The sequence below is a fragment of the Kryptolebias marmoratus genome, linkage group LG14 (assembly GCF_001649575.2).
Source record: "Kryptolebias marmoratus isolate JLee-2015 linkage group LG14, ASM164957v2, whole genome shotgun sequence".
NCBI lineage: Eukaryota > Metazoa > Chordata > Actinopteri > Cyprinodontiformes > Rivulidae > Kryptolebias > Kryptolebias marmoratus.
This window is the reverse complement of record NC_051443.1, coordinates 22,179,074-22,206,109: the sequence shown is the minus strand read 5'-3', so window position 1 is coordinate 22,206,109 and position 27,036 is coordinate 22,179,074. Positions and strand designations below refer to the sequence as shown.

The 27,036-nt window shown below is 36.0% G+C and overlaps 1 protein-coding gene across 3 annotated transcripts in view; it reads right to left on the bottom strand.

Annotated features, from left to right (window-relative positions):
- Positions 1-3,171: 3,171 nt before the first annotated feature.
- Positions 3,172-27,036, bottom strand: part of phf24 (PHD finger protein 24) — a 35,818-nt gene continuing 11,953 nt past the window's right edge. For 2 of the 3 annotated variants that reach the window (XM_017425540.3, XM_037979614.1), the window contains exons 2-9: positions 22,886-23,307; positions 19,647-19,832; positions 12,975-13,053; positions 12,071-12,273; positions 11,257-11,414; positions 7,953-7,985; positions 6,332-6,409; positions 3,172-4,445 (exon numbers count right to left, since the gene is read on the bottom strand). In XM_017425540.3, the coding sequence (XP_017281029.1) occupies positions 4,349-4,445; positions 6,332-6,409; positions 7,953-7,985; positions 11,257-11,414; positions 12,071-12,273; positions 12,975-13,053; positions 19,647-19,832; positions 22,886-23,305 (1,254 nt within the window). In that variant the 5' untranslated portion in view covers positions 23,306-23,307 and the 3' untranslated portion in view covers positions 3,172-4,348. The remainder of the gene's footprint in view (positions 4,446-6,331; positions 6,410-7,952; positions 7,986-11,256; positions 11,415-12,070; positions 12,274-12,974; positions 13,054-19,646; positions 19,833-22,885; positions 23,308-27,036) is intronic. The other variant, XM_017425542.3, reaches the window with a different exon arrangement.

Here is a 27,036-nt window from a genome sequence, read left to right as displayed (position 1 = left end):
TGAAGTTGAGTGAGAAAGTGGGCCAGTTTGTTATTCAAGCATTTTTTTATTTTGATTTTTTTCAGGACTTTGTGGCTAGCCAAGGCACAGAGCGCTAGGTGGCATGAGATGGGGCATTGTCCTGCATAAACACCACAATGTGTTTGAATGCTGCAGATTTATTTCTGCATCACTGCTTGAATACAGCATTGTGCAGAAACTAGGAGCTGGCTGAGAACATGAATTTTTAGTTTTTTATGAAGCTGAAGTGTCAAAGAAGCTACTGTATGTGTCAATAATAGCAGCCCATACCATTATACGTTCTTTACTTTACAGCGATTCTACTTCTGAAGTCTTTTTAAATGTTCAGGTTCAACCATCCAGTCCTGACCAGCCAGTTTGGTTTTGTCAGTGTCTGGAAATATTATGGTACTTACCGGTTTCAGGTATCTGCTATAGTATTGTTAATTTACTAAGTGTCAAGTGTTTAACATTTGGAATATTGCAACAGCTAGACTTTGTTCTAGCCCTTCTTTTACTAACAGATGAAAAAGTAACGAAAGCTTCAAGCAAATAATGTTTCTTCATGCATTTTTATCAGTTAGCTTTGTTTCATAAGTCTTTATGGTAGGCACACCTTCTGTTCAATCCTTCATTTGGGAAACCCATCAGGATGACGGTATCCTGTTGGTGTAATGAGAGGCAGTCATTTCCATTTTAATTATAAGCAGGTGCAAGGTTCAGCAGTGGCACTCAAAGTCAGCACTCAACTTCTGTCTGCATTGTGATTGTAACTTTTTCTTTTTCATGTGCTTTTAACTTCTTGAAAACTTGCATTTTTTGAGACTTTATGCATTGAATGATAAAGATTTTGTATGTGACATAGCAATAGCTCTAACATTCTAAGCATCAAGCTACTGTACAGTCATTTGGAACAGAGCTTGGAAGTGAATATCTCGACAACTATTTACAGTGCTACTCTGTTGCATTTGTAAATTGACTGTCATGTCTGTCAAACTTTCCATTCTAGCATGGCACAACAATGACTGATGATTCACTGAAGTAAACAGGAGAGCTCATTCTCACCAGTAAGAGCAGCAGCTTCTGCTTATAAAAAGTCTAATTTTTATAGATTTTATATTTTTAACATAAACCCAAGCTAATAATCTGATTAATGTTTTCCAATTACCTATTATAAAAATAAAAAAAACAGTCATAACTACACAGACTGAAGCTACAAATTCATACTGCTGACAAAGTACAGCATCTTCATCATGGATCATCAAGAGTTGGTTCTCATTCAGGACTGAAGCAAACGGTTACTCATAGGGATAATTTAGAATACATTTTCTTCCATCTAAAACAACTCAAACTAAAAAAAAATGTTTGAATCAAATGGTTATTAATTAATGACTGTCCATGTTGAAACATAATCCAGAATCTGTTGCTACATGTTTTATGTACAATGCCATGTTGCTAAATGGACTTAGTATAATTTGACAGAGTACTGCCATTCAAAACTGATACAGTATTGAAATCCATCACGTTATAACCATTGCTTGAATGGTTTTAAACATTTTAAGGCTTGAGTTAACAATTTCTGACTGGTTTTCCAAACTGAGATCACTCTGGCTGCTGCCTACTGGAAGTAAGACACTAACTCCGAACAGTTTGTGGGTTTAAAGATGGACCCAAACTAAACAAAAGTAGCAAAAATGTCTGTTTGCATTTTTCAAACATAATAAAGGTTTACTGAATCACAAACTGTCAGAATTCAATTTAGAGTTGAGACAATCATTATATGCTACTTCACTATAAGCTACAGTACTTCACAATATTATCTTAGAACCTTGAAATTAAATTAATCAGCAAGTCCTAGAATATTTTTTTTACTAAGATTGATGTTTGAATCTTTAATCACGAAGTTGCTCATAACCATCAAATTTTGGGTCTTGAATAATTAGAATAATTAGTCCTCTTGTGTGCATTCAGATTAATTACAGGTAAGTTTATAAGTAGAACCCTGGGTTTGAGTTTCACGTCTTGAACATAAGTTTTATTTTTTCTCATTTGAATGTCCATCTATCTAAAAAATTCACATTCTATAAATGAGTTATCACAGAAAAAAAAGATTCTTTGAGAATTCAATTTGGCAAACGTGTCAGTGGGAACTTTTGTAATTCCAAGGTGACAATGTAAAGGCTACTTTTGATATCTAGAATCTGAGTAATCATTCACAGTAAAAGTAGAAAAAAGTGAGTGCACTGAGGTGCTAAATGGTTCTTCTTCTACAGAAGTAAAGACCACTGCAGATTTTGCTTCTCTCCAGAAAGATTTACTGGTTTATATCATGCTTTGATAATAAATTTAAAATCATACAAAAAATATGAAAATTCAAAAGCCCTAGATGATGAGACCCTCAAATTATAGAAGACAGAAAAAAAACGTGAAATTATTTTTCAACAAAACGAGCACAGTGTGTCTTCAGAAACAACCTTAGTTACCAGTTACCAGTACAAGTAGATTATTTTATTTCAATCAACCACAACATTATTACACTTATGCAGCAATCATCATCTTTTTATGCTCTATGCTTTGATTTTATCTTCAAGAAAACTATGCTTTTAAAACATGTCAGTATGAAAATTTTACATATTTGTATTTGCTTATTTGTATTTGTATTTTGCATATTTATTTACTAGTGTGAATGCTGATTCAGCGTAGTGTATTCACACTATTGTGTTGCTTTTTTTTTTTTTTTGCAAACAGCTTTTGGTACCTAACTGCTTCTGCATACTTGTGCTATTTTAAATGTTCGTATATCAAAATGTTCAACTCATCAAGGAAGGGGTGCTATGACTTTTTTGGAACTCCTGTACTTTTCAAATTATTTAACTTCATTTACAACAATGTTTCCTATTATGTACACTGAGATAAGATTTACTTCAGCAACTTTTTGGCTACATTTAGCTTTCAGCTCAGTTTTAGCTTCTGCAGCATATTTCAACAATCATTCAGTTCTCAGAACTAACACTGTATTTGGTGCAAAAATACATTTCAAGTTAAATATTGTATCTGTATTTATGTAACCCTAAAGATGAACCCCAAAGCTTTCAAGAGAGAACATCATGTAGTTAAGCCAACAACAATAACAATAATGCATGGTACACTCAAAAGAAGATTCTGAACACGTGTAAATGCCTAGTGTTTATTTCAACATTGACATATCTCTCTGACTGCCAGGTTTCATTTCATTTCTATCATTTAGTTTACATACAACCTTTATGAACACTACACAATGGCCAGTGGTTTAAAGGGAATTCTCATTTACACTCTGTAACCTTATAGAATGCCTCATTATACAACTTTTCATGACGATATTTAAAGTGTTTCTGCTCATTAGCAAAGGAAAAAATGCATCTCTCATGTTACACTTTCCTTCAGTTACTCATTACAGTGTTTTTGTCAAACAATAGTTTAACTGCATCTCATTCATATCCCACAGTGTGAATATTGTGATTAGAACAGGACAAGCAACTGGTTCTACCTTGGCTTAGTGCAACTCTGAGAGCACAACAGGAGCAATACGTACTATACTGTAGGATATATACATGTCACTTACAGGGTTAACGTTCATTAATGTTCATTCTTTTTCACAGTTAGTAATTTAGAAGAACACAGACCCATTGATGAGAGTGGGAGAAACAGAGGATACATCATAAGATACAGGAATAAATACAGCTGTTTAATGTGTATTAACTTATACTGGTATGTAAAGCAGTTCGGTGAATAGCATGAATTTGCAAGGGGCTCTGTGCAGCAGTGTGATGAAAATTATTATTGTGAAACACAATCCCAATATAGTGTCATTAAGTTTAAATAGTACACGATGAGGCCCAAAGTGATGAATACTTGAAATAGTAAAAGCTGTCACACTAATGCGCCCACTTTAAAAAGGTGTGTTACAGAGCTTACATGGCATTGTGCCACTTTGAGCAACCTGGATTTGTCTCTGTCTGTGAAGACACCCAGAGTTTAAGAAATATCACTTACTAATTGTGAGTGGGATGGAGTTTATCCCATCAGATCTTTAACATTAGTTGGAAACTCTCGAAGTTTGGACCTGTGACAGCTGCCGTCACTCATGTTGTCTATCAAACGTGTTGTGTGCTGCCTGTGTTTTGGTGTTGAAGTGACACAGAAGAGGGAAAGCTCATGTTCATTGTTTCTTCTGCTACTCCTCAATGCTTCATCCAGTTTCTTAAGTCTCAGTCCTCATGACATCATGTCAGCACATCTGTCTTCCCCGCTCATCTGTGGACTCTATCACTCTTCCTCTCTCTGCAGGCTGCAGCAGACAATCTCAGGACTATAGTGGCAACCGGATGTGCATGGCAGAACTATTGGGCCGTGCAGCCAAGATGTAGATGGCACTCTCCCTTAAAAAGTCTGCCCAGGTCACTGGCCTGTTGAATACAAATAAAATGTTTTAATTACACAAAGGTCATTATGATTATAATGGTTACAGATTAGTGCACATCAACCAGAATGTTTCATATATATATAAAACACCAGAGTTCGTAATTTCCCATATACCATAGGGCTTGGGGTGTTTATTAACATTTCAATTGTAAAATCTAAGATAGCCCATATGTTTGTGAACATTCTGTCATGATATTTGCAACAGTGATCAGGTGCATCCTGCTTCTAAACTGGCATTTTACCATTCACATAAATATTGCCATTCATTGACCATAAAGAACCAACCAATTGCAGCCACACATGACAGCAGGTTTCTTTAGCAACTCTTTGGCAGGACAGCAGTTCCCCAAAAAGCACACAACAGAGAGGCTGGGATAGTCACTTGGCCCCAAAACTCCCTACAAACCAATCTCATGGCATCGAATTGTTTCCGTGGGAAGGAAGCCTAATCTAGAAACACCACGCACCATCCACTTGGCTCAAAGGATTTATATTAACACCTCTCATCCCTTTTCTATCCTCCCCAGATGTTTCCTTTATATTTTATATTTTGTTCATGTCTGTTTAAAGTTGTCTTGGTGCCAGAACAAATTGCCCACTCAATTTAAATTGAGTGCTGATAATATTATAACTGATTGGTGTATCTTCAAAAGACAATGAAACAAGATCAAATGCTTTTCTATGGTCGTACAAAACAATATTGCATGAAAGAACAGACATGGAAGAAGAATCAATTTAAATTTCATCAGCACTGAAAGTGTCCAGAAACAGACACAGTTTCAGCATTTTAAAATCCTGAGTAAAGGACATTCATTGGCACAGAACTTCACAAGCCTTTGCTATAGAGAAGCCCCATGGAAATCCCTTTTTCAAATGAACACAAAACTTGGAACAAAATATCATTTTTTTTTACCACCTGACAGCCAAACCACAGCAAAAACCACAGGTTGTTCAGAGACAGGAACCAGATGACTAAAAAAGGATGCAGAGAAATGTTAGCAATTCTGAAACAAATTCTTGTAAGAGTACTCAGGATGTCAGAATAGCAGAAAAGTTTTATTCAAACAAGACAAAGCTCTGAAGCATAAAACAGGGAAAGACAGGGGTCTTTGGCAAGATCATCAAAGTGAAGATGAACCCCTTTGAAAAACCTGAAAAAGGCTAATGTTTTCCATCAAATTTGGTCTAACCCTTCCAATGTAATATAGGTGGAACCATTAGAGCATACAGTTCAAGCTCATGCTTGACTTGAGCTGGCTATTTCTATCAAAACATTTAAAAACCTTGTTTTTGCTTTGCACACAGCATACAACACCCTTTAATTCAATAAAACAATTCCATTCAAGCAAGTATTAAGCCTCTGTTTTATGGTAATATCCCTCTTGATGCTTTGCAAATTAAGTTATAAAAATGAAACATGCACTGTTAATTAGTGTTCAGCCTAATACAACTTCCCTATGTAGCTTACTTTCTGTGATTAGGGATCCCTGGAGCCAGCTGGTACATTATCTGAAAAACCATGTAATGTGGGCTGAAAAAAAAAAAAGTCTCAAAAGTCTTATTATCCCAAAGAGGTTTTGCTGTCATGCTCTAGTAAGAAAATTTTAGGTTGCTAGTTTAGTTTTTCTTGGGCAGGTCATCACTGTCCCTCTGGGGGCATTCTGGGTTGTATTTTTCACTCAAAATTAATGTGTCTCACAGTGACAACAGTTAAATGGGAGAAATGTGAAGAATGTTCTTTAGATTTGGCAGCTGTCTGCGGAGCTCTTTTAAAAATCAAACCTTGTGAGAAAAAAACTACAGAAAAAGAAATGTCTTTTTTATCCATTTTAACCACGCACACTAACTAAAAAAATACAAAAGAACAAACCTGCTTTCATCATTCTTGCTCCTTTCACTGTCAGAGCTGGCTGGGCTGCTTTCACATATGGGGCCAACATGACTTATACTGAACCACAAACAGAGAACAGAAGCATGACAGACAATTAGGACAGGTTGGTATAATCAATTAAAGACAACTGCACTGAAGTTAAAAGAAAAAAAGGAGGTAAAACAGTTAAAAGGGTAAATGCAACAATAATATTCTCATTCCATGTATTTAAATAAGAACATTAGTATAAATGATCATCAGTTTAATTATCTTCCTTAAATTTAAGAGTGTTGCTGCATAAAACAACACATTTAATTCACAAAGAAAGAAGCAGATGCTTTGGCACTAATTTAACAATCAATTAAGGATGATGGATAAGTGGTTGATATTGTTCAAGTCAAATAATCATTGAAACTAGTTTTAAAGACTCCACCCCCCGGTTTTGGTAGATGCTTTTTTTTTTGTAACAGTCAAAATCATATAAATTTGGTAAGTGTAGCACAAATGGTTTACTCAATAAAGCTTAATGAAAGCTAATGAATTAACACATTTTTGGCTGTAACTCTGAAACAGATTAGGAACACATGCAAACTCTATTAATTTCAATTTCACCATAAACCCCAAAAAATAATGGACTTTAAAATTAAATAGAAGCCCATTTGGTTAATCTATTGACTTTTAATTTATTTATTTTTTTATTGCTTTCCATTCTCATGCTGTGAATGTAACTATGCAATCACACAATGCTTTCTGATTTAATGAGTATTGAATGGGCTGCAGTATAGTGTTAGGCATGGACCTGATGAAGACGATGCACTCTCACAACCTCCATACATCTACCACGTCATTGGTCAAGTCAGGCCCAATAAAAATAACGTGTTTTTTTTTTTTTTGTTTGTTTCTTATCCCTATAGCTAGAGGCCAGCCTAAATCTTAGCCATGCCTGTGTGTAACATAATCCACACACAAAGGCTTCACATTCTGCTCAGTAAAGGTACTCATTGCAAAGTCATGAAAATCAGTTACTTCATGAAGTAATAAGCAAAATCCATACAACTTTGATGGGTAATGTGTCCTTAAATTAAACATTTGTTTGCAAACATTTAACAGCAGTTAACTCTTATATATCCATCTAAACATCTTCTCTGAGATTCTACGCTTGTCTGATTCCACCATATATGTTTACCTACACAGACTACAGCCAGCCTAATGTAAGTAAGTCATGTGACTCAAGGTTTCAAGTGGTTTTCAGCAGATTCAGAGTGCTTTGTTTACATTGGATGCGTACCTGCATTTCATAATTGCATATCAGTATGTCTGGAAAGTTACTGGAGTAAACTCTTTCAAACTGCACCATTTAATGTCGTTCAAGATAACCTTCTCTATGTTGGATTTCATACTTTGCAATGAGTACATTTAAACTTCATTCAGGGTTCCCTGCGTCTATGATTGATTTATGTCCAGAGTCATTTTGGAGATAAGAGGGTTTTCACCGTCTCTCTCTCTCCTTTCTGAATCTAAATCAAGAGTTTGTCTGAGACTCCCAGAGGACTGTAGAGTGCTGAAAGCTGTTGAAATGAGGAAAAACGAGACGAGCCATGCAGCACTGAGTCACACTCACCCACAATTCATAGGAGAGCAGAATCCCATGAGTCTGTGGGAATAGGTGAGAGGTATGCGATGGGCACAGCACAAGAGGTTGGACAGCAAACAAGCATGCACACACAGTTAGATTTCAGTGAAGAGGAATGGACTTGTATTACAGCACAAATGTGAGGGTTTTTCAATTTGAATATCTATTAAATTTTCTCTTAATATGTCTTATATATATGTATACTGTATGTATAGTTTTTTTTTTAAAGTGATCCAACATAATTTGCTTCTTGAATTTCAAAATAATACATAAATCACTAAGCAGCTCATTGACTTTGTTGTTTCAGTGCAGGGTTTTGTAATAATACTAATGGTTTACTGAATTCAAATACCTGTAAGAAGTAATACAAGAAAGTCAGAGCTGTTTTGTTTTCATTTTATCATAACTCTAAAGAACAAGGCCTGCAAAAGTAAAAACATAAAGGGTAAAGTGATCATTATTGTCAGAATTATCCGATACAGTCACATAAAACTGTGCTCTTTTTGTTGCTGCTCCTATAATATATAAAGTGAACAACATTATAATATAGATTAAAAATGCAAAAAAAATGTAAGAACATTTTGCCTATAAAATTGTCAAATAAGAATGCATAAAAGACTGTTTTTAAAAATAAACATTCCTGTTATGTTAACTTGTCTTTATTGGGACAGTATGGATCCTTTTAAGTGGGGTTCTGTGGAAACATTAGGAGCAATTACTATCTTACCTGTTGTAGGTAGCTCTTTAAATTAACTCAGTCTGGAGAAAGAGTTTATTTCCTACCAGATTGACAAGATAATGGCTACCGTAATCTAAGCAGGACACAGACCAAAATGGAATGATGCCTTGTTAAAGCAATGCAAATCTCAGTTCATGCAAATTCTATTTTACAAACTTTTCTATCACCTTCAGTTTCACATTGCATGGTTATTTTGACAGAATTATGATATTTGTGTTGAAAATGCCCCACGCTGCACCAGAAGTCTTGTATCTAGCTGTTGCTGCCACTATTTATGCTTGCAAATAACCACATAATTCTATATAAATATTTGTCTGACGCCAGACTGACAGCAATGCTATGGTTTATAAAACAAAGTTCACATGAACCACTATGAAATGTTTGAGACTGGCGTTAGTTTTAGATGACAGCAGACTTTGAGCTAAGCCCCACTTGGACAAGCATGAGCTCATCAGTCCAGCCAGAATTAAATTCCCTTGTTCCAAACTGAGGCTGTTCAAAGAGCTATTTAAAACAGGCAAGGCATTTATTGTTCATAACATTTCCAAAGAACTCCACTTCAAATAATCTGAACTGTCCCTTTAAGGCTTTGACTTAAATTTTCTCTTTGTTGTAATGTTGCACCCGATTGCTCTACCTTCAGGTTCTGTCGCTGCTTTGATCCAGTCTGACCACTATCGTTCAGATACATTTTTTTTTCCCTCAGATTGTTGCATAAAGTTGTTGCTCACATGATGTGTGCATTATTGTGCCTAAGCTATTATCTATTTCAAACTTAAACTGCAAAAACACAAACACATGCACACATAGCTCTGCAACCAAAGGATATCAAACATCAGACTGACTGACTGCTTTGTGCCTGTGACTTTGATATGAAGTGAGAAGCTGGCTGATTTTTAATTATTTCTCAACTGGACATTATTTAAATAGGGTGAGTTTGACAAAAGCCTGAATGTTCTATTATTTGTACCCTTTTTATTTATTGCTTTTGCTGTGGTGAGAATAGTTATTACATTCTGTGCTTGTCTTCATGAAAATCAGAAATAATGCCTTTGTTCCTTCATTTATCTATTTCAGCTGAATGTTTTTTTTTTTTTTTGCACTGTGACAAGAAAACAACATTATTATATTGTCTTTCTCTGCTACTCTCTGGTCAATTATGCATTTTTAGTGACAAGAGAAGCATGACTAGCAAGCAAAGTATCTTCTGCCGATGATTAAGAAAAACTACATATAACTGCAGATTTGCTGGCAAAGGTCAAATTAGGACCACTTTCATTTGACAACTTTAATTTTTATTTAATTGTGTGATTGTTTTTTAAGAAGTTAAAGGTGAAATTTTTAAATACAAAGCAAATGAATATTACATGAAAAAATATGAAATTATTGCACTTTTGAGCCCCCCATTCTAGAAGAGGGTATTGGTTTAAAGCCAGTATGTATGTTTAGTTAGTATCACTCCAAGCAGTTATATGACTGACATACAGTATCTCATGCCGAAATCTCTTGAGGCACGAGTGATCAAAGTACAGTAAGATTGGAAGAAAAAGTAAAGCAAAATTTGCATATAATACAAACTTATGTTATCATGTGGCAACCCCATTTCTGGTAAGGTTGTGCAAGTTTTAAATATGATTACAATGGCTTTCAAACAACTTAAATCTTGTTTTTGGTCATGAATATTGCAGATATATCATCCAAAATGTTAAACTTGAGAAATAAGGTTTGTAGAAGGAAAAAAAGGCATTTTCAATTTGCTGCCCACAACACATTTTAAAAGAAGTTGAAACATGGAAAAAACAGCTCCAAACTAAAACATCAAACAGACTATATGAAATTTGACATACTGACATTTGACATAATGTGTTGGCATGAGACTATGCAATTAAAATACACAAAATAAATAAATAAAAAAAACACTTAAATTTGGAGTACAGACTAATTGCAAAGCCATCTGGCCAGTACTTCAGATCTTTTAGCCACTAAAAAACACTTCTAGCATAATGAACTGAGTGGATACCTGAAACAAAAAAATGTTTACTGAAATGCCAAAAAAATAAAAAATGTCCAAATGAATAGCAAAATTGTAAAAAGTAGAAAAAAAGGTGATGCAACACAGTGGTAAACATATTCCTGTTTAAACTTTCTTTTGAAACATTTTGCTAGCATATAATTCAAATTTTATATTTTAAAATCATTTTATCTGTTGTTTCTATACTATTTTTAGTTGAATAGACAGTGTATTTTTTTCTTTACAAATCATTGCACTGTATTTTCCATTTTTTGTGTTCCAACTTTTTTGGAAGCAGTGTCAGACAGTTTGCAATGAATACATCAATAAAATCAGATGCTGTCTTGACTTATGGCCACTGGATGAAGCATATGTGATGAGAAATGAACACAGCTTGTTATCTTGTTTCCTTCTCCCTATCTCTATTTTCTAAACTGCCCAACTGTTTTTTTTTTTCTTTATCTACCAGCTGCTGTCTGCATGCAGATGAGATCCTGCATCCCCAAAGTCTTGGCATTAACAGTGACGTGCGGCGTCCTCACCTCACATTGCAGGACTGTGAGTCTTTGAGTTTGTGGAACCAGGACTGCTGGCCCTGACGGCATTCGGCTCTTGTGATCACACCATCTTTTTCCAGACCAAGGAAAACGGACCTTGCCTTGTTCCGTTCCTTTGCAGTCAATAGTCGCACCAATGAGTTCTATTAAAAAAGAAGAAAAAAAAAGAAAGAAATAATCCTAAAAGTGTGTGAGATTACAGTACTCATATTAATTCCATCTACCTTCAGTTCCATCCACTTTCAGTAGCCCAGTAAAGGAATTATTTAGAGCTTTTTGCTTAAATCTTTCTCAATCACATTAGCAATGACTGATATAATCTGCAGGCACCGCTTTACCCCAGAGATGCTTTTGTCTACTAAATCCAAATTTTATCCCCTGAGCCTTACAAAAAGACTAATATTAAAACTGTTCTGTGGTAGCAACCAGTAACAATAAAATGACTAATTAAAACAACTGGATACAAGCCAGAATTACACTGTTTTTAACACTTAGATGATTAGCAATTAGGAGTGTATTGTTCAATCAAAAAGATTTAAAACTTGTCTACACTTTTGCAATGTAATTAAAGTGTTACACCATTCTTAGAATTACAACATGCCTGGACTGTTATACACCATGCCTGGTGGCAATCATCAAATCTCAACATCCTAATCTAACACCACAGGTCATGGTTGAGTTTCAGAACATGGAGTGAATCATAAGATGGGATGATGTAAGAAAATCAAGAATGGTGCAACCTGCATTCTAGTTATCATATTTATTTATTTATTGTTCTGTTCAATAACCAATACTATACCTCAGATCGAAACTTCCTCAAAACAGCCAGAGATTCAAAGTAGAGAAAGTCTGACCATTCGATGTGACCCTTTTTCTCAGGATCCAGAGAAGCAAATTGGGCCAGGACCTCTTCCTCCTGCTCATCACTCAGGTCCTTATCAAACTGCTGCTTGGATACAAAGTGGCGGTACTGCAGCAGCTCGTCCGACACCAGGCATGACTCTACAACAGCAAGGGGCAATTCATCACATCAGATCAGATCAGGCATGTAGTCTCCTAGACGTAATTAGTTCATGATGATTCATGTGTAAGAGAAGCAAAGCCACCTCCCACTGCTTTCCTGCCAAGTTGTCGAACAACAACTTGGGAAACTGAAGAGGTTCTGTGCCAATTTAGGATGTCACAAAAACAACAACAATATTAAGTTGTAAACTTTAAAAGTATGTTTTAAAATACACTATTTATTATAAAGTTAATAACATTTTCTTTACTGTGGGAAGTCTTAGCTAAAATACAGAAAGCAAAATATTTTAGTTTAAGCTGTTTAAGAAACAGAAATATGAACGACATCCTAATATGTAGCATTAACAGCATTTGCTATGACCACCAAACTGGTTTAGCAAGCAGATAACTGCTCCTCTGTCTGTCCATCTATTTTTATGCACCTTTCTGTTCAGGGTCACAGTGGTTGGAAAAAAAAAAAAAAGTGAGCACCCTGGATAATTCACCTTCATGTATTATTGTAAATGTTCTAAATGAATACATACTTAAACTAGTACTGTCCTCATGAAGATGCTGCTGGAGAAAAGGTTGTTCAAATCTATATGAGTGAAATTAGACATTCAGGTCAGAAAGGCTGAGGCTAAAATGGTAGCCTAACACTGTAACCAAATGTATTTTCAAACCAATGCTAAGTGACTCACCTGGGATGATCTTACACTGTTTGAATGTCTCCATTAGACTGTACATCTCTTCCTCTGTTAGGAGAAGATTCACATTGTCCTGTAGGGCAGAGTGAGGTGAGAGAAGAGAGTTATCCTCGTTACCATTAACAATAATGTCAGATAACTGAAAATACTCTTATTCATTAATCAGCTTCCTGAAGTTAAAAATGAACACATTACGATCAATTTAAACATTTTCAAATACAGAAATAACTGAAAATACAATTAAAAAAGATACAATTTTGCATGGCTAAATGATCATTTCCATTTTATTAACAGCCTGTAAAGCTACAATATGTATGATGTAAAGGTTTGTGTAGCATTTAAAATTCCCTCCAGCTTTCTTCTAAATGTCAGCAAATATTGAGACAAAGAATGTGACAAGGGACACAAGTTTTCATATCGTTTTTATACATTATTTATCAGAAAAGTGGTATAATAAAACTTTACCAAAGAGAGAGAAAAAAAAAAACAACAACAACAGTTCCTGTTGTTTTTTTTATTCCTCTGCAACTACTTTTGAAAATTAAAATGGAAATACACAACCACCCACTCTTGAAAAACAGAGATACACAACTTTAAGCTAAGCAATTTAGTGCACAGGCACATTTGTTGTACATTTTAGCTTTTCTTATAATCTAAGATAAAAAGAATTGCACATTTTTACCAAAGTCTGATTTGTTTGATGACACAACAGAGTGATAAGACAATGAAACCCAAAATAACCAAATTGTGAAGCGTAACAAACCGGTACGTTCCCTTTTTGGTAACCTAAGGAGAGACACATGGTCTCATTATATCAGCCAGCAGGAGCTGACTGTGTGCAACAACACATTGCTTCATGCTTTGCTGCTTTTTTTAACCTGTCACCAAGACCACGGTAACTGCCAACACCTTGTCGTCCCACTGTCCACCTGCATTTACAGACTGAGAGTACAGCCACTGTGTGTAATCGTTATTTGGTTGGTTGTGATTCTGTAAATGGGAACCAGTCCTTCCAGTAGCTGAGGATTTCTGTCTGGTTTTGTACTTTTTATTTTGAAGCAGTTAATAAAAATGAGAAATTTAATTTCTATGAAGAAATTCATTTGAAGCCTTCCTCCTTCCCTTGCTTATCCATTTACTCATAAAATGTCTAACCATCACATACTGTATCTGGCCCCTGAGGCCATTCCAAAGTCAATGAAATCATCAAATGAAACACTGAATCTGGATAAGAGCATCTGTCTGCGACACACGCACAGATATTAAGTGTCAGAGCTGAGGAAACTCAAGGAAGACAGATTTAGGAATAGAGAACAAATGGTGTCATACTGTATAGACGTTTCTTTCTTATTGCCACACTGTTTCGTACTCGTCCTCCAACAAATTCATGCAGTTTTTAATAATAAAAAGCTGTTTGTAAACCAAACATGAACAGATTTCAAAAAGGAGAAGCCAGCTGAGGAAACAGCAGTGATTTTAACATTGACAGTCTTCTGGTCTTTTGTGTCTAACAGAGCAACATTTTTCATCAGTGACTTTGTTATTCCCACTCCTCAAACACATGACATCATTTATTGAGCTTGAAATGCTGCAGATTAGCCTGAGCCACCAGTTCCCTCCATAAGCTTCATTTGAGTTCATTTAAACGTGCATGTGTTAAATCGAATGTGTTATCTTTAAAGCACTGCAGGCTGATTTCTGCCACCTCTTATAATATAAACTATCACTGTCCTACCAGTGATGGCAGTTTTTAACCACTGCATTAATTATAATTTATGCACTAATGTGCAGATATAACAGTCTGACCCTTAGAGAAACTGTCTTTTTTTAATATCTATTAGGTAATATATTTACAACTCTGTTAGGGTTCTGCATCTCATTAGGTTTATACCTAGCTCCCTCGTTCAAGAGTTCATAAAACATTCTTTTTCATGTCATTAAGTGTCAAAAATGTTTACACTGTCATCAGGAAACAGTTTCCTCTGTTTGCTCTTTTCGCCAGACATTTCTGTGCCTCAGTAATCAGATATGTTCATCAGGCGTCACCCCTAGCAACATCAAATGCCAGCAAAACAATCAAAGAGCCCATCTAAAACCGGTGCTTTCATGATGTTGTTTTGTCTGTATGGTAAGATTTTAATCCATGTTATTCAAAGTAACCTTAAAAGCGATTGAAGGGTTTATACACTTACAGGCAGCTGCTGGAAAATATGTCCTCTATTACACAAAAGACTCTTTGGGGAATGAAGGATAAAAATAAAAACACAGTCTAATCTTATGCTTTCCGCCTATATAAATAGTTCTTTCAGACTGTCCTGTTCAGAAAAATAATTATTGATGCGATGAGAAATAAAATGCTATAAATATATAACCAACATTGTGACTCAAAATCAAATTCTAAACAAAATAAATCTAATAAATGACAAGACTTGAAGCAGAATTATTCCCATGTTAGCAATTTAACAAATGGCTGTGCTGTGAAAAGTGATGTATCCATTTTTTTTTTCTTAAAAGATGCCTCAAAGAACTCATCTTTCGGTCACTGTTTTTTCATTGCTTTGTAAAACGACAGTCTCTAATTGTTTCTTATATTTGCAGCATAAGCTGGAGATTTTATTTAATTGTGTGCTTGCGTGTGAAAAATAATAATTCAAAAAATCCTAATAAACCAGTACAGGATCCTCCCATAAAACAGTCCCTAGGATAATATATTTTTCTGAAGGGTTCATGGCATCAACATAGAAATAAATGACATTTGATAAACTAATACCCACCAGGCAGACACAAACATGACATCAAATTAATTCACATTTTGCACATTTTTCTTAGTTTCTTTATCTAGTCAACCATCTATTATGCTTATAAAGCAATTTCCTATCTATTAGTGCAATGCATATTGAAAATATATCTATTTGGAATGAACTGATTGCAGCTTACAGCTGTATGTGTTGCCTGGAGTGAGCCTAACACACACACAATGTTTGAGTTATGCAATGACCAAGGGTTGAGCTGCGTTTCATGGGGAGGGAAAGTCTTTATCAAGAGGAGTCAGACTGCATGGACACTGCAGATAATAGAAACAGAGGCTGTTTTCTGTGTTCTGTGGAAGTGGCTCATCCACTCTAACAATGTGAATGGTTCTAGAAAAAAAATACTGCAGTTGTATTTTGATGTCATTTTATTTTATTAGGAATTACTTGCATTTAACTGCCAAATGAAAAAACATAGATGTTCTTGCTATACTGTACAGTACATAAACCCCTCTTTATATTTTCACTTTGCACTAAAACCTGTTCTCAAAGTTGATCCATCCATCCATCCATCCATCCATGCATCCATCCATCCATCCATCCATCTGTCATCTTCTGCTAATTTATGGTCAGGTAATGGAGGCAACAGGTCCAGGAGGGAGACCCCGATACCCCTTCCCCCGCTACACTCTATAACACCCTCTGGAGAATGTCAAGGCTATCCTGGGCCAGAAAGGGTATACAGTGCCTCTAGTGAATTGTGGTGCTGCCCCAGAGTCTAATCTCAGTGGGACATGCTGGGAAAATTGTCCAGGAGGCAACATAACCAGATGTCTGAACCACCTCAACTGACTCTTTCAATATGGAGGACTATCAGCTCTAATTTAGGATCCCCCGAACGACTGAGCTCCTCAATCCATCTCGTGCTCCATTCTACCATCACCCATGACTAAAACTCTCAGATACTGGAACTCACCCCCTATCCAGCATTCCCCCTTTTTTCCTCTTGAGAACCATGGCCTCAGACTTAGAGGAGCTCACTCTCATCTCATCCACATCCCACATGGCTACAAACAGTCCCAGTGCCTATTGAAGACACCAACAAGACCACATCACCCACAAAAAGCAGAGACGAGACCCTGAGATTCCAAATCTGACACCCTCCTCGCCCAAAACCGCTCCATGAGATCCTGTCCATGAACACCATAAACAGGATCAGCTTGACTTTGTGCAAAGAATGTGGACACAGCGTTTTCTGTGGTTGTACAGTGACCAGATACCCTTTAAAAGTTATCCAGGCACTTCAGCATCCCCCACACAATGCCTCGGGAAACACAACGGCAAGTCTTTTGCAGATCCACAAAGTTGATCATTCTTGTAGTTATTAATCAAGAAAATGACTGACCATCTTTTTTATTATTTATGTTTACGTTTGCAATAATTACTGTAGGAATTATTGGCTTTTTGAATCAAAGTTGACAACTTTAATCCAACTGACTCCTCTCAAACAAGTAAGTGAGAGAGTAATGCACCACGGGTTAAGATGAAACCTTGAAAAGTTTTTAAAAGCAAACATCCTGATTATATAACCAGGAAAGTGCACAGGTGGAGAAATATTTGCTGCATTTTGCTTGGAGGGGGATCCATCTGTTCGGCATGTTGGTTCACTGTCAAGATTTAAAGAGGCATCACAAGAAACTAAACCATCAATCTTTTTACCTATCACACCTGTGATTTCTATTCTGTCTTCTGTAAAAAAATTTACAAATTTAAAAAAAGCAAATACGCTCGATACAGACTGCCAGTTGGGAAGAAGGTCAAAAGGAATATGTTATGAACACTTTCTGACAACATAAACCCATTGACATATGGAACAAATCACAATAATCTTTTCTCTAATTTAACATATTTTACATTTATTTTAGAGTAGTTTTCCAATAGGTTTCACTGTCCAATTATGGACAAATAATCCACTTATGAAGCTAATTCTTAACCATTTCTACTAATACTGTGAAATTCATGCTGGACTCCCTATAATTCAAAAGAATAAGAATAAGTTATTGAATTTTTGAAGCTTTGTTTATTTATACTTTGGTACCATAGTCCAAAGGGTTAGCTGCAAAAGATCGACTGAAAAACACCCTTTTGAACTCAGTCCATTTAGCCAGTGTTGAATGAAATGTCAGTTGTGGCAGGCAAGAGGGGACAGAGAGTGAGGGAAGGGAGAGAAGTAACAAATGATTGACATGTGCAAACAAAACTGCTCGTCTCAGTAGCCATAAAGACCAAAATTCAAAATCTAATTGAGATTTCTTCTCTCTCTCTCTCTCTCTCTCTCTCTCTCTCTCTCTCTCTCTCTCTTTCTCTCTCTCTCAAAGAACAGTTTCCCTTGAGTCTTATGTTTAACACAGTGAAGACAAAGAAACTATCAATAAAGTTCATCGTGTCTATATATATATAATAGTCTTTAAGGTTCTTATGTTATAAGACAAAGAAAGAGGATCTCTTTTCCTTTAAATTGTGTGAAAACAATTCCTTTTTGGAAAGCTTTGAGTAGTGAATTTGCTTCTTGGGGATAATAAAAAATAAAAATAAAATAAAGTCCCTGCTTCGCTTTGAACAGAGCTCTAAGAAAACCACTGCAGCTGTTTATGCTCGACAAAAACAGATTGCATTATCTGCTCACAGGCTGATCATCGGCAGAGAGTTATGCTCTTTTAGCATTTGCCTTGAATTCATAATGAGAAGCTGTTGTGTTAAGAATCTTGCCTCACTTAGAGTTGAGGCTGTAATAGTTTTCCAATAACAGAATGTTAGCCAGACTGATAATTGCCGACTAGAGCCACCTCAAAGAGATCACAATCTTCATCTCACAAAGTTCAAACACAGAGAGGACTCATATACTGGTGTTTTAACAGCCTTCTTTCTCATTTCCTTAACACCTTAATGAACTACAGTGTTGTTATTTGTTGGTTATAATATGTCTTTCAAAAAGGAAAGGACACATGCACATACATAAAATACTGTATGTCAGTTGTCACAAAAACAACATAGAGTTAACCCATTCCTTTGCACTGAAAAAAAATAGAAAAAACGAAAGACCTGTATTGTCAAAATGACAAGACAACAGTTTTAATTAAAACTTACAGCTGACAGCATGTTGTAGGTTTTAATAAGCTGTAACAAGTAAAAGCTGAAGGTTACACAATGTAACCAACTATAATAACAGTGAGCGGATTCACTCACCAGTTCACACTCAGATAAAAACTGAGCTGTCATTACCACTTCCACCTTGATTTTCCAGCTTGGATAATGAATTTCTTCTGATAACGTTACTTTTTTTACGTTGGTGCAAATTAAGCAAGGTGGGAGCAGCTGGAGGTCAAAGCTTTTTCAGATATGTTTTAGAGGCAGCTTGTCAGTTTGTTAATAAAAATATCAGTGTTAAAGGAGTATAGGAGAGTGGCGCACTTTACATGTAACAACTTTTTTACTATGTGTATGTGTGAATAAATTAACTTCAAGAATGAAACCTATTTCCCATTTCACATTGCCGGTCACCGACTAGTCACCAACAGTCACAGCCCAGTGAGGTAATGCCTGAATCAACTATGTGGCACCGCTATATGTTTTAACAGTAGCCTGAACAAAAAAACTAAATGTGTCTTTCTTGTTTTGTGGCAACCAGTTTCACCACACAAACTAGGAAAGTGAAATAAAGTTTGAACACTAGGTGTCACTTGATTTTACATAGAGCTCTTTCAGTGACAAAAAAAAAGTTATTTGTTTTTTAATTATTTATTGATTTGTTTGTATTTTGCATTACCCGTCATACATCTGATTTGTTTGTTGATCTATTTTCCACATTTGCACTGGAAGAAGCTGCATGTTTGGTGTCCAGTAGCTGCTGACTCACACAATAGTAGCAGCTCCAGCCGGTGACAGTGTGGGCTGTATCTCTCATCTCCTGCAAGGCCTCGGCACGCAGGTAGCCTAACTCCCTCAGGCAGCCGTCGTGAAACACCCGCGTGCAAATCTTGCAGGGGTACAAGTCGTCGGCTGTCCACACCTCGCACACGTCACACATCTCATCACTGGGTGGCTATCAGAAAATGCAGAAAGCCAAAATTAGTCTACCATTTCCATTTTGGAGTTTGTCCCCAAAGCAAAGTGTGATTAATAAGATAATTCAGATCTCTCATAAACTGGTTTTATGTCTGCAAAAAATTGCATCTAAGGTAATTTCACTGACTTCCATTTTCATTAAGCTATACAGCGCTAAAAATGTAAGTTAGATGTAATAACTGCTTTTTGTTCCTCTTCCTTTGGCTGGATTATGCATGATTTTCAACTATTCTGGCAGGCAAGTGTTTATAGTTCTCCCAAATGGCCTTGTTTGAAGGGAAAGTTAAAAGCTGGGTGTCAAGAAGAGGGCAAAGTATGAATATAGTTTAAATATGGCTGTAACATCTCTTGTTATTAGACATTCTGTCCTGGAGAAAACTCAGAGTGTTGGACTTTACACATAAAAAATAAGATATTCTAGTCATTATTTATTCATTATAAAGTGGCTTTGGAGTTTGATATTTACGCTACTGCAAAAAATAGTAATTAGCAAAACTAACTGAAATCTGAAAGATAATGAACTATTGATAAATGGACATTATTTCTAAATGCAACAAAAACATTCATCTTTATTTTAATTTTTTAAACCATTTTAACAGATACTTAAAAAATGTAATCATTTTTTATTGCATTTTTCCTGACCATATTTAGTATATTTAGAAAATGTAAGCAAATCAAAATTTGGTGCTAACCTCCAACACGGAAAAACAAAAACAGAAAAGAAAAAGTTGAGGAGGAAGCAAAGAAAACGAGATTGAAATGCAAGTACCAATCCTTCTGGAAGTTTGTACTATTGGATTTGATTAACCTTCAAAGCTCCGAAGTGGCACTGCATGAGAAACTGTCATACCACATTAATCAATATATATAAACATGGGCCAGTGAGTACCTTTGAAGGCTCGATACAGTGAGTCACTGTGTCCATGATCGTAACCTGAAACTGTGTGATGCAAGAAAGTTATAAAGGGCATCAACTCAGATGGAGAGAAAGTCAGTTAAGAAATTCTTTGTGATCAGATGAGTCCATGTTTCATCTTGCGTTTGGAAAAATGAGATGAAAAAGATCGTTCCAGGTGTTATGAGTTAAAGGAGAAAAAAATCTGAGATGTAGGTGACCTGCAAATATCTGAAGGTATGCAAAATCATACAGTGAAATTTTTAAGAAATACTGGATATTTCCACCAAGGTGACCGTTTCCCCCAACAAGTTTGTTTTTTTCTGACTTATAAAAAGAGCTGTTTAGTGGTCACTGAAGTGTGTGCTGAACTGGCCTGCCTGCAGTTCAGTTCTGTCTCCTGTCATGTAGGACATTACAACAAGAGAAATAAGACAACAATGACTGTAGATCATTGAGCAGCTGAAATCTTGTTTTCCATAAAAAATAGAGGCAGATCCCTCTTCTAACAAGTTCTGTAGTTATGCCAAGCATTAAAAAACTGTAATTAAAGAACAGTGTCGCTCCATGTGTGCTTTTCTTTCAACTTCTGAGTGTGGTGCTGGTATCTAATTTTAGATTTGTCCTGTTCTTTGGGGTTTTAGTTCCCTCTGGGTTAGGTTTGACATGTCTTTGGAATTTTTGTGTTTTGGCTGCTCTTCCTGTTATAGTTTTGGCTGATTACTCCTGGTTTGGCTCCTTTTGTTTTTTGCCAATTTGATATCAATGTTTTCTGTCTGTGTGTGTGCCTTTCATATTGAACCCTTATTCTGCTATAAACATGATACAGTATAAATCCTGATCCATGTACCATTTCCAACAGCATAGTTGACTCATTTGAATATGTGAGCCAAGAAATTTACAAATAAAAATCTTTTATTGTTGCATAAGATATATATTTCTTCTTTTTCTTTTTTTTGGTAACTTTTCTCAAGGCCCAGGGAGCCGTTACACTTTCCAAAATAGAAAAGTTGCTGGTGTTGGTGGAACTCCCTCCCCTGTTAGTCAGCTTTGCCTTGGAAATGTCACCTCTTAGAGCCAGTTGGAGCAGCCCACCCGCAAGATGCTTGAAGTGAGAAACCCTTACAACATCAACAACATATCACTGGTAGTACGACAAAATAGAAAAAAAAAGTTTTTTGCGGGAAATAACTTTGAACTCATACTTTCTCACCTTTAGAACCTGACTGCTTTAATGTAATGGCTGACAGGAGAAAAACAGATTATGTGCTACACCATAGAGATTCTTTGATATCTTAGTTTTCTCTCATCTCAGAAGTTGGCAGTTCATAGTAAGTGTTTCATCATATACGGAATTCTATAACATATGTATAACAAAAAAAAAAGTTTGGGTGAGTTAAATAACTATGGATACTATGGAAAGCTAAGTAGGCAAAAATGCTACTTTTCACTGGGTATAAAGTTAGCAAAGGTTAGATGAATTTGTGTTTGATTATGTAAAATTGTAGGGTAAAGAAATGAAAAGGACATCAAGCGTTTGAGCATTCCAATAGATCAGAACCTTCTGTTAATGAGGTGTCAGACTGTAATGGACTATTTGAAATTAAGATTGCATCAGGTGGTGCAAACTTCTTACTTGTAACATTTAAATCATCAAACATTGTCCCAAAGATAATCAACTGTGTCTTCTCACTTCTGATAGAAGATAGTGTTCAACATCTTTGTTTCACTGGCAACAGGTCAGCTAAACTGTAAACACACAATATTTATTGCACTGGCTAAGATGAAGATTGTTTCTTTTTATTACATTCCTAAAAATCAATGAACAAATAAATGTTATACTTGAACTTGAATTATAGGCTCCTTTATGCAGCTGCCCAGTACTCAGAAAACTGATGTACTCAAGCGGATGAATTAAAGCATTTTCAGAAAACCGTCCTTTCAGGTAATGTTATGATCAAGAAATGCAATTAATTAAAAATCCAAGGTTATGAAGTCTGCAATACGGCTCTACATTAAATATTAGTGTCAATCTAGCAAACAGAAGTTGAGAAACTCTTATTTATATCCAAAGTGTTTTCAGAAACCATGACACTCATCAAATGAGTTGTTTCTAAATTTTGAGCATTCAATACCTGCTCTTTTGTGTCCAGTTCCACCTCAATAGGCTGGTCATCATTGGGTTCCCTTTTCGGTCGTACAAAAGCAGGAGGCGTGAGCTGATGGCTCTTGTCCAGATCTTCTGGCTCCACTCCCTTCCCGTCCCGTAACCTCGACCAAGCCTCCTGGTTGGCTTTACATTCATCCCTTACTGGAGCCGAGGCCTGCTGGGAGGTAGACGGACCAGCACTGTTTTCTGACGCCTCCTGTTTCTCCTCCTCTGTGTTTTTCTCGCCGGGATTGGCTGAAGTTTTGGCAGGCCCTTCACGTTCCTCTCCTTCACCTTCCACCTGTTTGGCTGGGCGATCCTTCAGGCCTGCCTGGAAGGCCGAGACGACGGCGCTGCATTTCTGGACCTTCTCCACCTGTTGTTTTTTTGACATAAGCACTCCCATGGCTACAGACAGATGAAGACAAAAAGAAACAGAATATCCATCAGGATGTAGTGTTTACAGTGTTTCATTGCCCCCAGTTCCAGTGAGATTTGACTCACAGCCCAAACAAAGCTGCAGTTAACATCAAATTGCTGTTAAAATGCTGCTACACTGTGAACAAAGACTAGAAGTAAATCACAACCAGTTTTTACCTTGGTCTACTTTAAAACATGAAGATATAAGCAGAGTGAAACAAGAAAACACAAACACTAATGCACATTTAAGTAAGTAGTAAGTAAGTAAGTACTAATGTAAGTAGTAATGTTTCTTTTTAAAAAAGAATGTTGCAATTGTTATAACAGAAACTAAACAATGGCATGAATGAGTCCGACCCAGTGGTTGGGTCTTAGTCATGTCAGTCTGCCATTTTAAGCCAGACATGGACCAAATCAGACCTGCCTGGACCTCTGCTTTAAGATGTAAAAAGTAAAGATGATAAAAACAACTCGTAAGAAGATGTTTAACCTAATTGGCTTTGTTTCCAGCTTTAGTTTGCACTAGACAGTCAGTTTGGTTTCCTATAAAAGCAGTAGTTGTTGCTTGAAAAATGATGTTAATAGTGGTTAGTAATAGCTATCTAGCACCAACACAAGTTGTAATCTAATAAGGCATATGTATGTCAGAGGTCCATATAATGCATCAGAGCTAAACCATATACTGTATAATAAAACATTAACACACATCCGTACTATAAATAACAATGTCAAGTGTTCAAAAAACATTAGGTCATGTTTATCAGTAAGTAAAACACATTTTAATGGGCCTAGGTCCAACAAGACCCATCAGTAGCTGCGCCCCTGAATGGTACAGTAATGTCTGATTATATTAACACGCATGAGTGACCTATAATGGTAGATCTAAATCCAAGCATTAAATATCAAGTCAGACATACTATATAGAAGCTGACAAATAAAGAAAACACAATGCAACAATGATCCCAATCTTTTCTTTTGTACACAACCAAAAATTAAAAAATCCTCTTATTTGTTTGTGTTTCCAATTTCCGGATACATGTTATTAGACATGTTCACAGTTTAACTGTGGACCCACAACTTTCCTGTCGCAACTCAGCTTTGAGCGTAAACATAGCCGAACACATCCCCCAACATCAGGAAACACAACCCCCCTCTGCCTTTCTGTCTCAACTGTCTGTTTCCAGCAATCAGGAGAAAAGGCAGCTGGAGGGTCTGAACATGGCTGCAGATCCAGATGTTGCAGATCCCCAGGTACTGTTACATTGTGTTACTCACATGTGAAAGTTTCTGGAGCAAATCATTAACCTTAACCACATTTGACAGCTATTGAAAATATTTTGTCTTGGTTTAGAGACAAAAAAATATTTTGCTTTTAACAAGAAATGCATCAGTCCAGCATAGAACATCATTAAAATCTTAGAGAAACTATTAATGGTCTATTTATTGTGAGTAAGCACTTTTTAAGACACACTACTTCTTTTGCCCTAGAGATGGAAGAAGCTTGATGCCATCACAACCATCTGGATTATTTACTACCTGTGAGACCCCAGTTTGTGAGACTGAAGGATTGTGTGTTTGAGAAGGTGGTCAGCAGCACCAGAGCTCTGCAGGGGAATGAACACTGCCTGTTTTTCTTCCCTTTGTACACCTCAGACTTGCATAAGATTTTGTCATGCACAGAATTACTCAGCATAAGCAAAGATATTGTGCAATAGATAGCACTATAGACATGTGTTGAGGATGACTCATCTAATTTCACATCAAAATTTAGCTCAATATTTGTGAAATTAGCTGAGTTATAGCTATTTTTGTGTTTCCTAAATTCAGTTGGCTGTGGCAGCCATTTTGAACTGGGTTGACTTCAATACTTAATTAGCTGTAGATGTAGATCAAATGATTTTTTTTAAAGTTTCATTGTACTATCTGAGCTCAGTATTTGTTAAACTGATTGAGTTTTATCATTTTTGTGTTCTCTAAGGTTGCTTGGCTGTGGTGGCCATTTTGGGTGATAATAAGTTGTATTTTCTTCCAGGAAGGAGAGGTGAAAGCAGTGGAAAACTTCAAATACCTGGGTGTTCACCTAGACAACAGATGTTGCATATTCTCTGTGAGTCTCTGGCAACATTCTTCTCAGCCATCTGTTGAGGGAGCAGCATCTCAGTCAGTGTGGCTCAAAGAAACTGAATAAACAAATGAAGGAAGCTGGCTCTGGGTCGGGGAATGCTCTGGAACCCTGGAGCTGAGTGTGGGAAGAAGAAACATTCCCAAACTGCTCCAAATAATGGACACCACAGTGCATAATATACTGATGAACTTGGAATACTGTTAGTCATTTCTGCTGCAATAAAGATCAGAACAGGAGGTCATTCCTGCCTGCAGCAATAACCTTTTATGAGCCAGGACAGAATAGTACTTTATGATCAAATCTACCTGTCTTTATTGGATAAAATACTTGAATTTCTTTGTATAATTGTTCACTTTTTTTTTTCAAATGTAGTTTTTCATTCATTTATCATGCAAATAACCCTCCCCCTATCAACTTGAGCAGAAGATACTAAAGTGTCAGCCTTGTGTTAATGAATGTGCGGCTCTGTGCGACCCATCGTTTGAACAGCAATAAATAATTTGGGCTTAATCTATAATCACAGCACAGACAGATCTGTAAATTACACTCGCTGGTAATTAAAGTTAGGATTAAAACTGTAGTTCACATAAATTTAAGCACTGTGCTCGTGTTTAAACATGTGAACAGAGTTTTAAATTTATGTATCAGGGTTTGTCTCCTCTCTACTCAATTTGGTGTTGATGAATAAAATTCTTCTTGTTATGCTCACAACAAAGAGAGACCAAAATAAAATCCAGTTGTCTTTCCAAAACCAGTGTCCCAGTTATATTTGGAGGCTCCTCAGTGATTATATTTATGTCAGAGAGCTTTAAAAAGTCCTTATGAAAAAGTTAACCAGATCTTTGTATTTTTAGACCTTTGAGCAGCTAAATTGAGGCTCATGCCACGTCCATTGTATGCTATTTGATGAGAAAATTAAAGCCTCAAAGCAGAATGTCTTACAACGTAAACATTTATTAGTAGAGATAAATTAGATTTAAATATGTTGATAGGTTTTAGACCAATCTATTTATAATTTTCATGGTCAAAAAGGGGGTGTTTTTTTTCCTATGGCATTACACATTTACAATAAAATCGAGGTTACCTGTTTAAGGTGACCTCAATTTTAACCAGAGCAAAGCCTTTATTTTCCAATATCCCTAACCTAATTTTGTCAATTCGTCTGGGGTGTATGCTGGTGTGACCTTCAGTTAAAAGCTCATATTCATTGACCTTATTATATATTGGTTGGTAAAATACATAATAATTTCAGGGGGTAAAGAAAGTTAACCTTTATTATCTGCATATGTATGTTTAAAGGTTCAGGTTCTTCTAAAGGCTTTTTTGTTCCAGTAATATCTGGATATACAGGTGCTGGTCATAAAATTAGAATATCATGAAAAAGTAGATTGATTTCAGTAATTCCATTTAAAAAGTGAAACTTGTATATTATATTCATTCATTACATACAAACTCATATATTTCAAATGTTTATTTCGTTTAATTTTGATGATTACAAATGACAACAAATGAAAATCTCAAATTCATCATATCAGAAAATTAGAATATTACTGAAGACCAATAAAAACAAAGGATTTATAGAAATGTTGGCC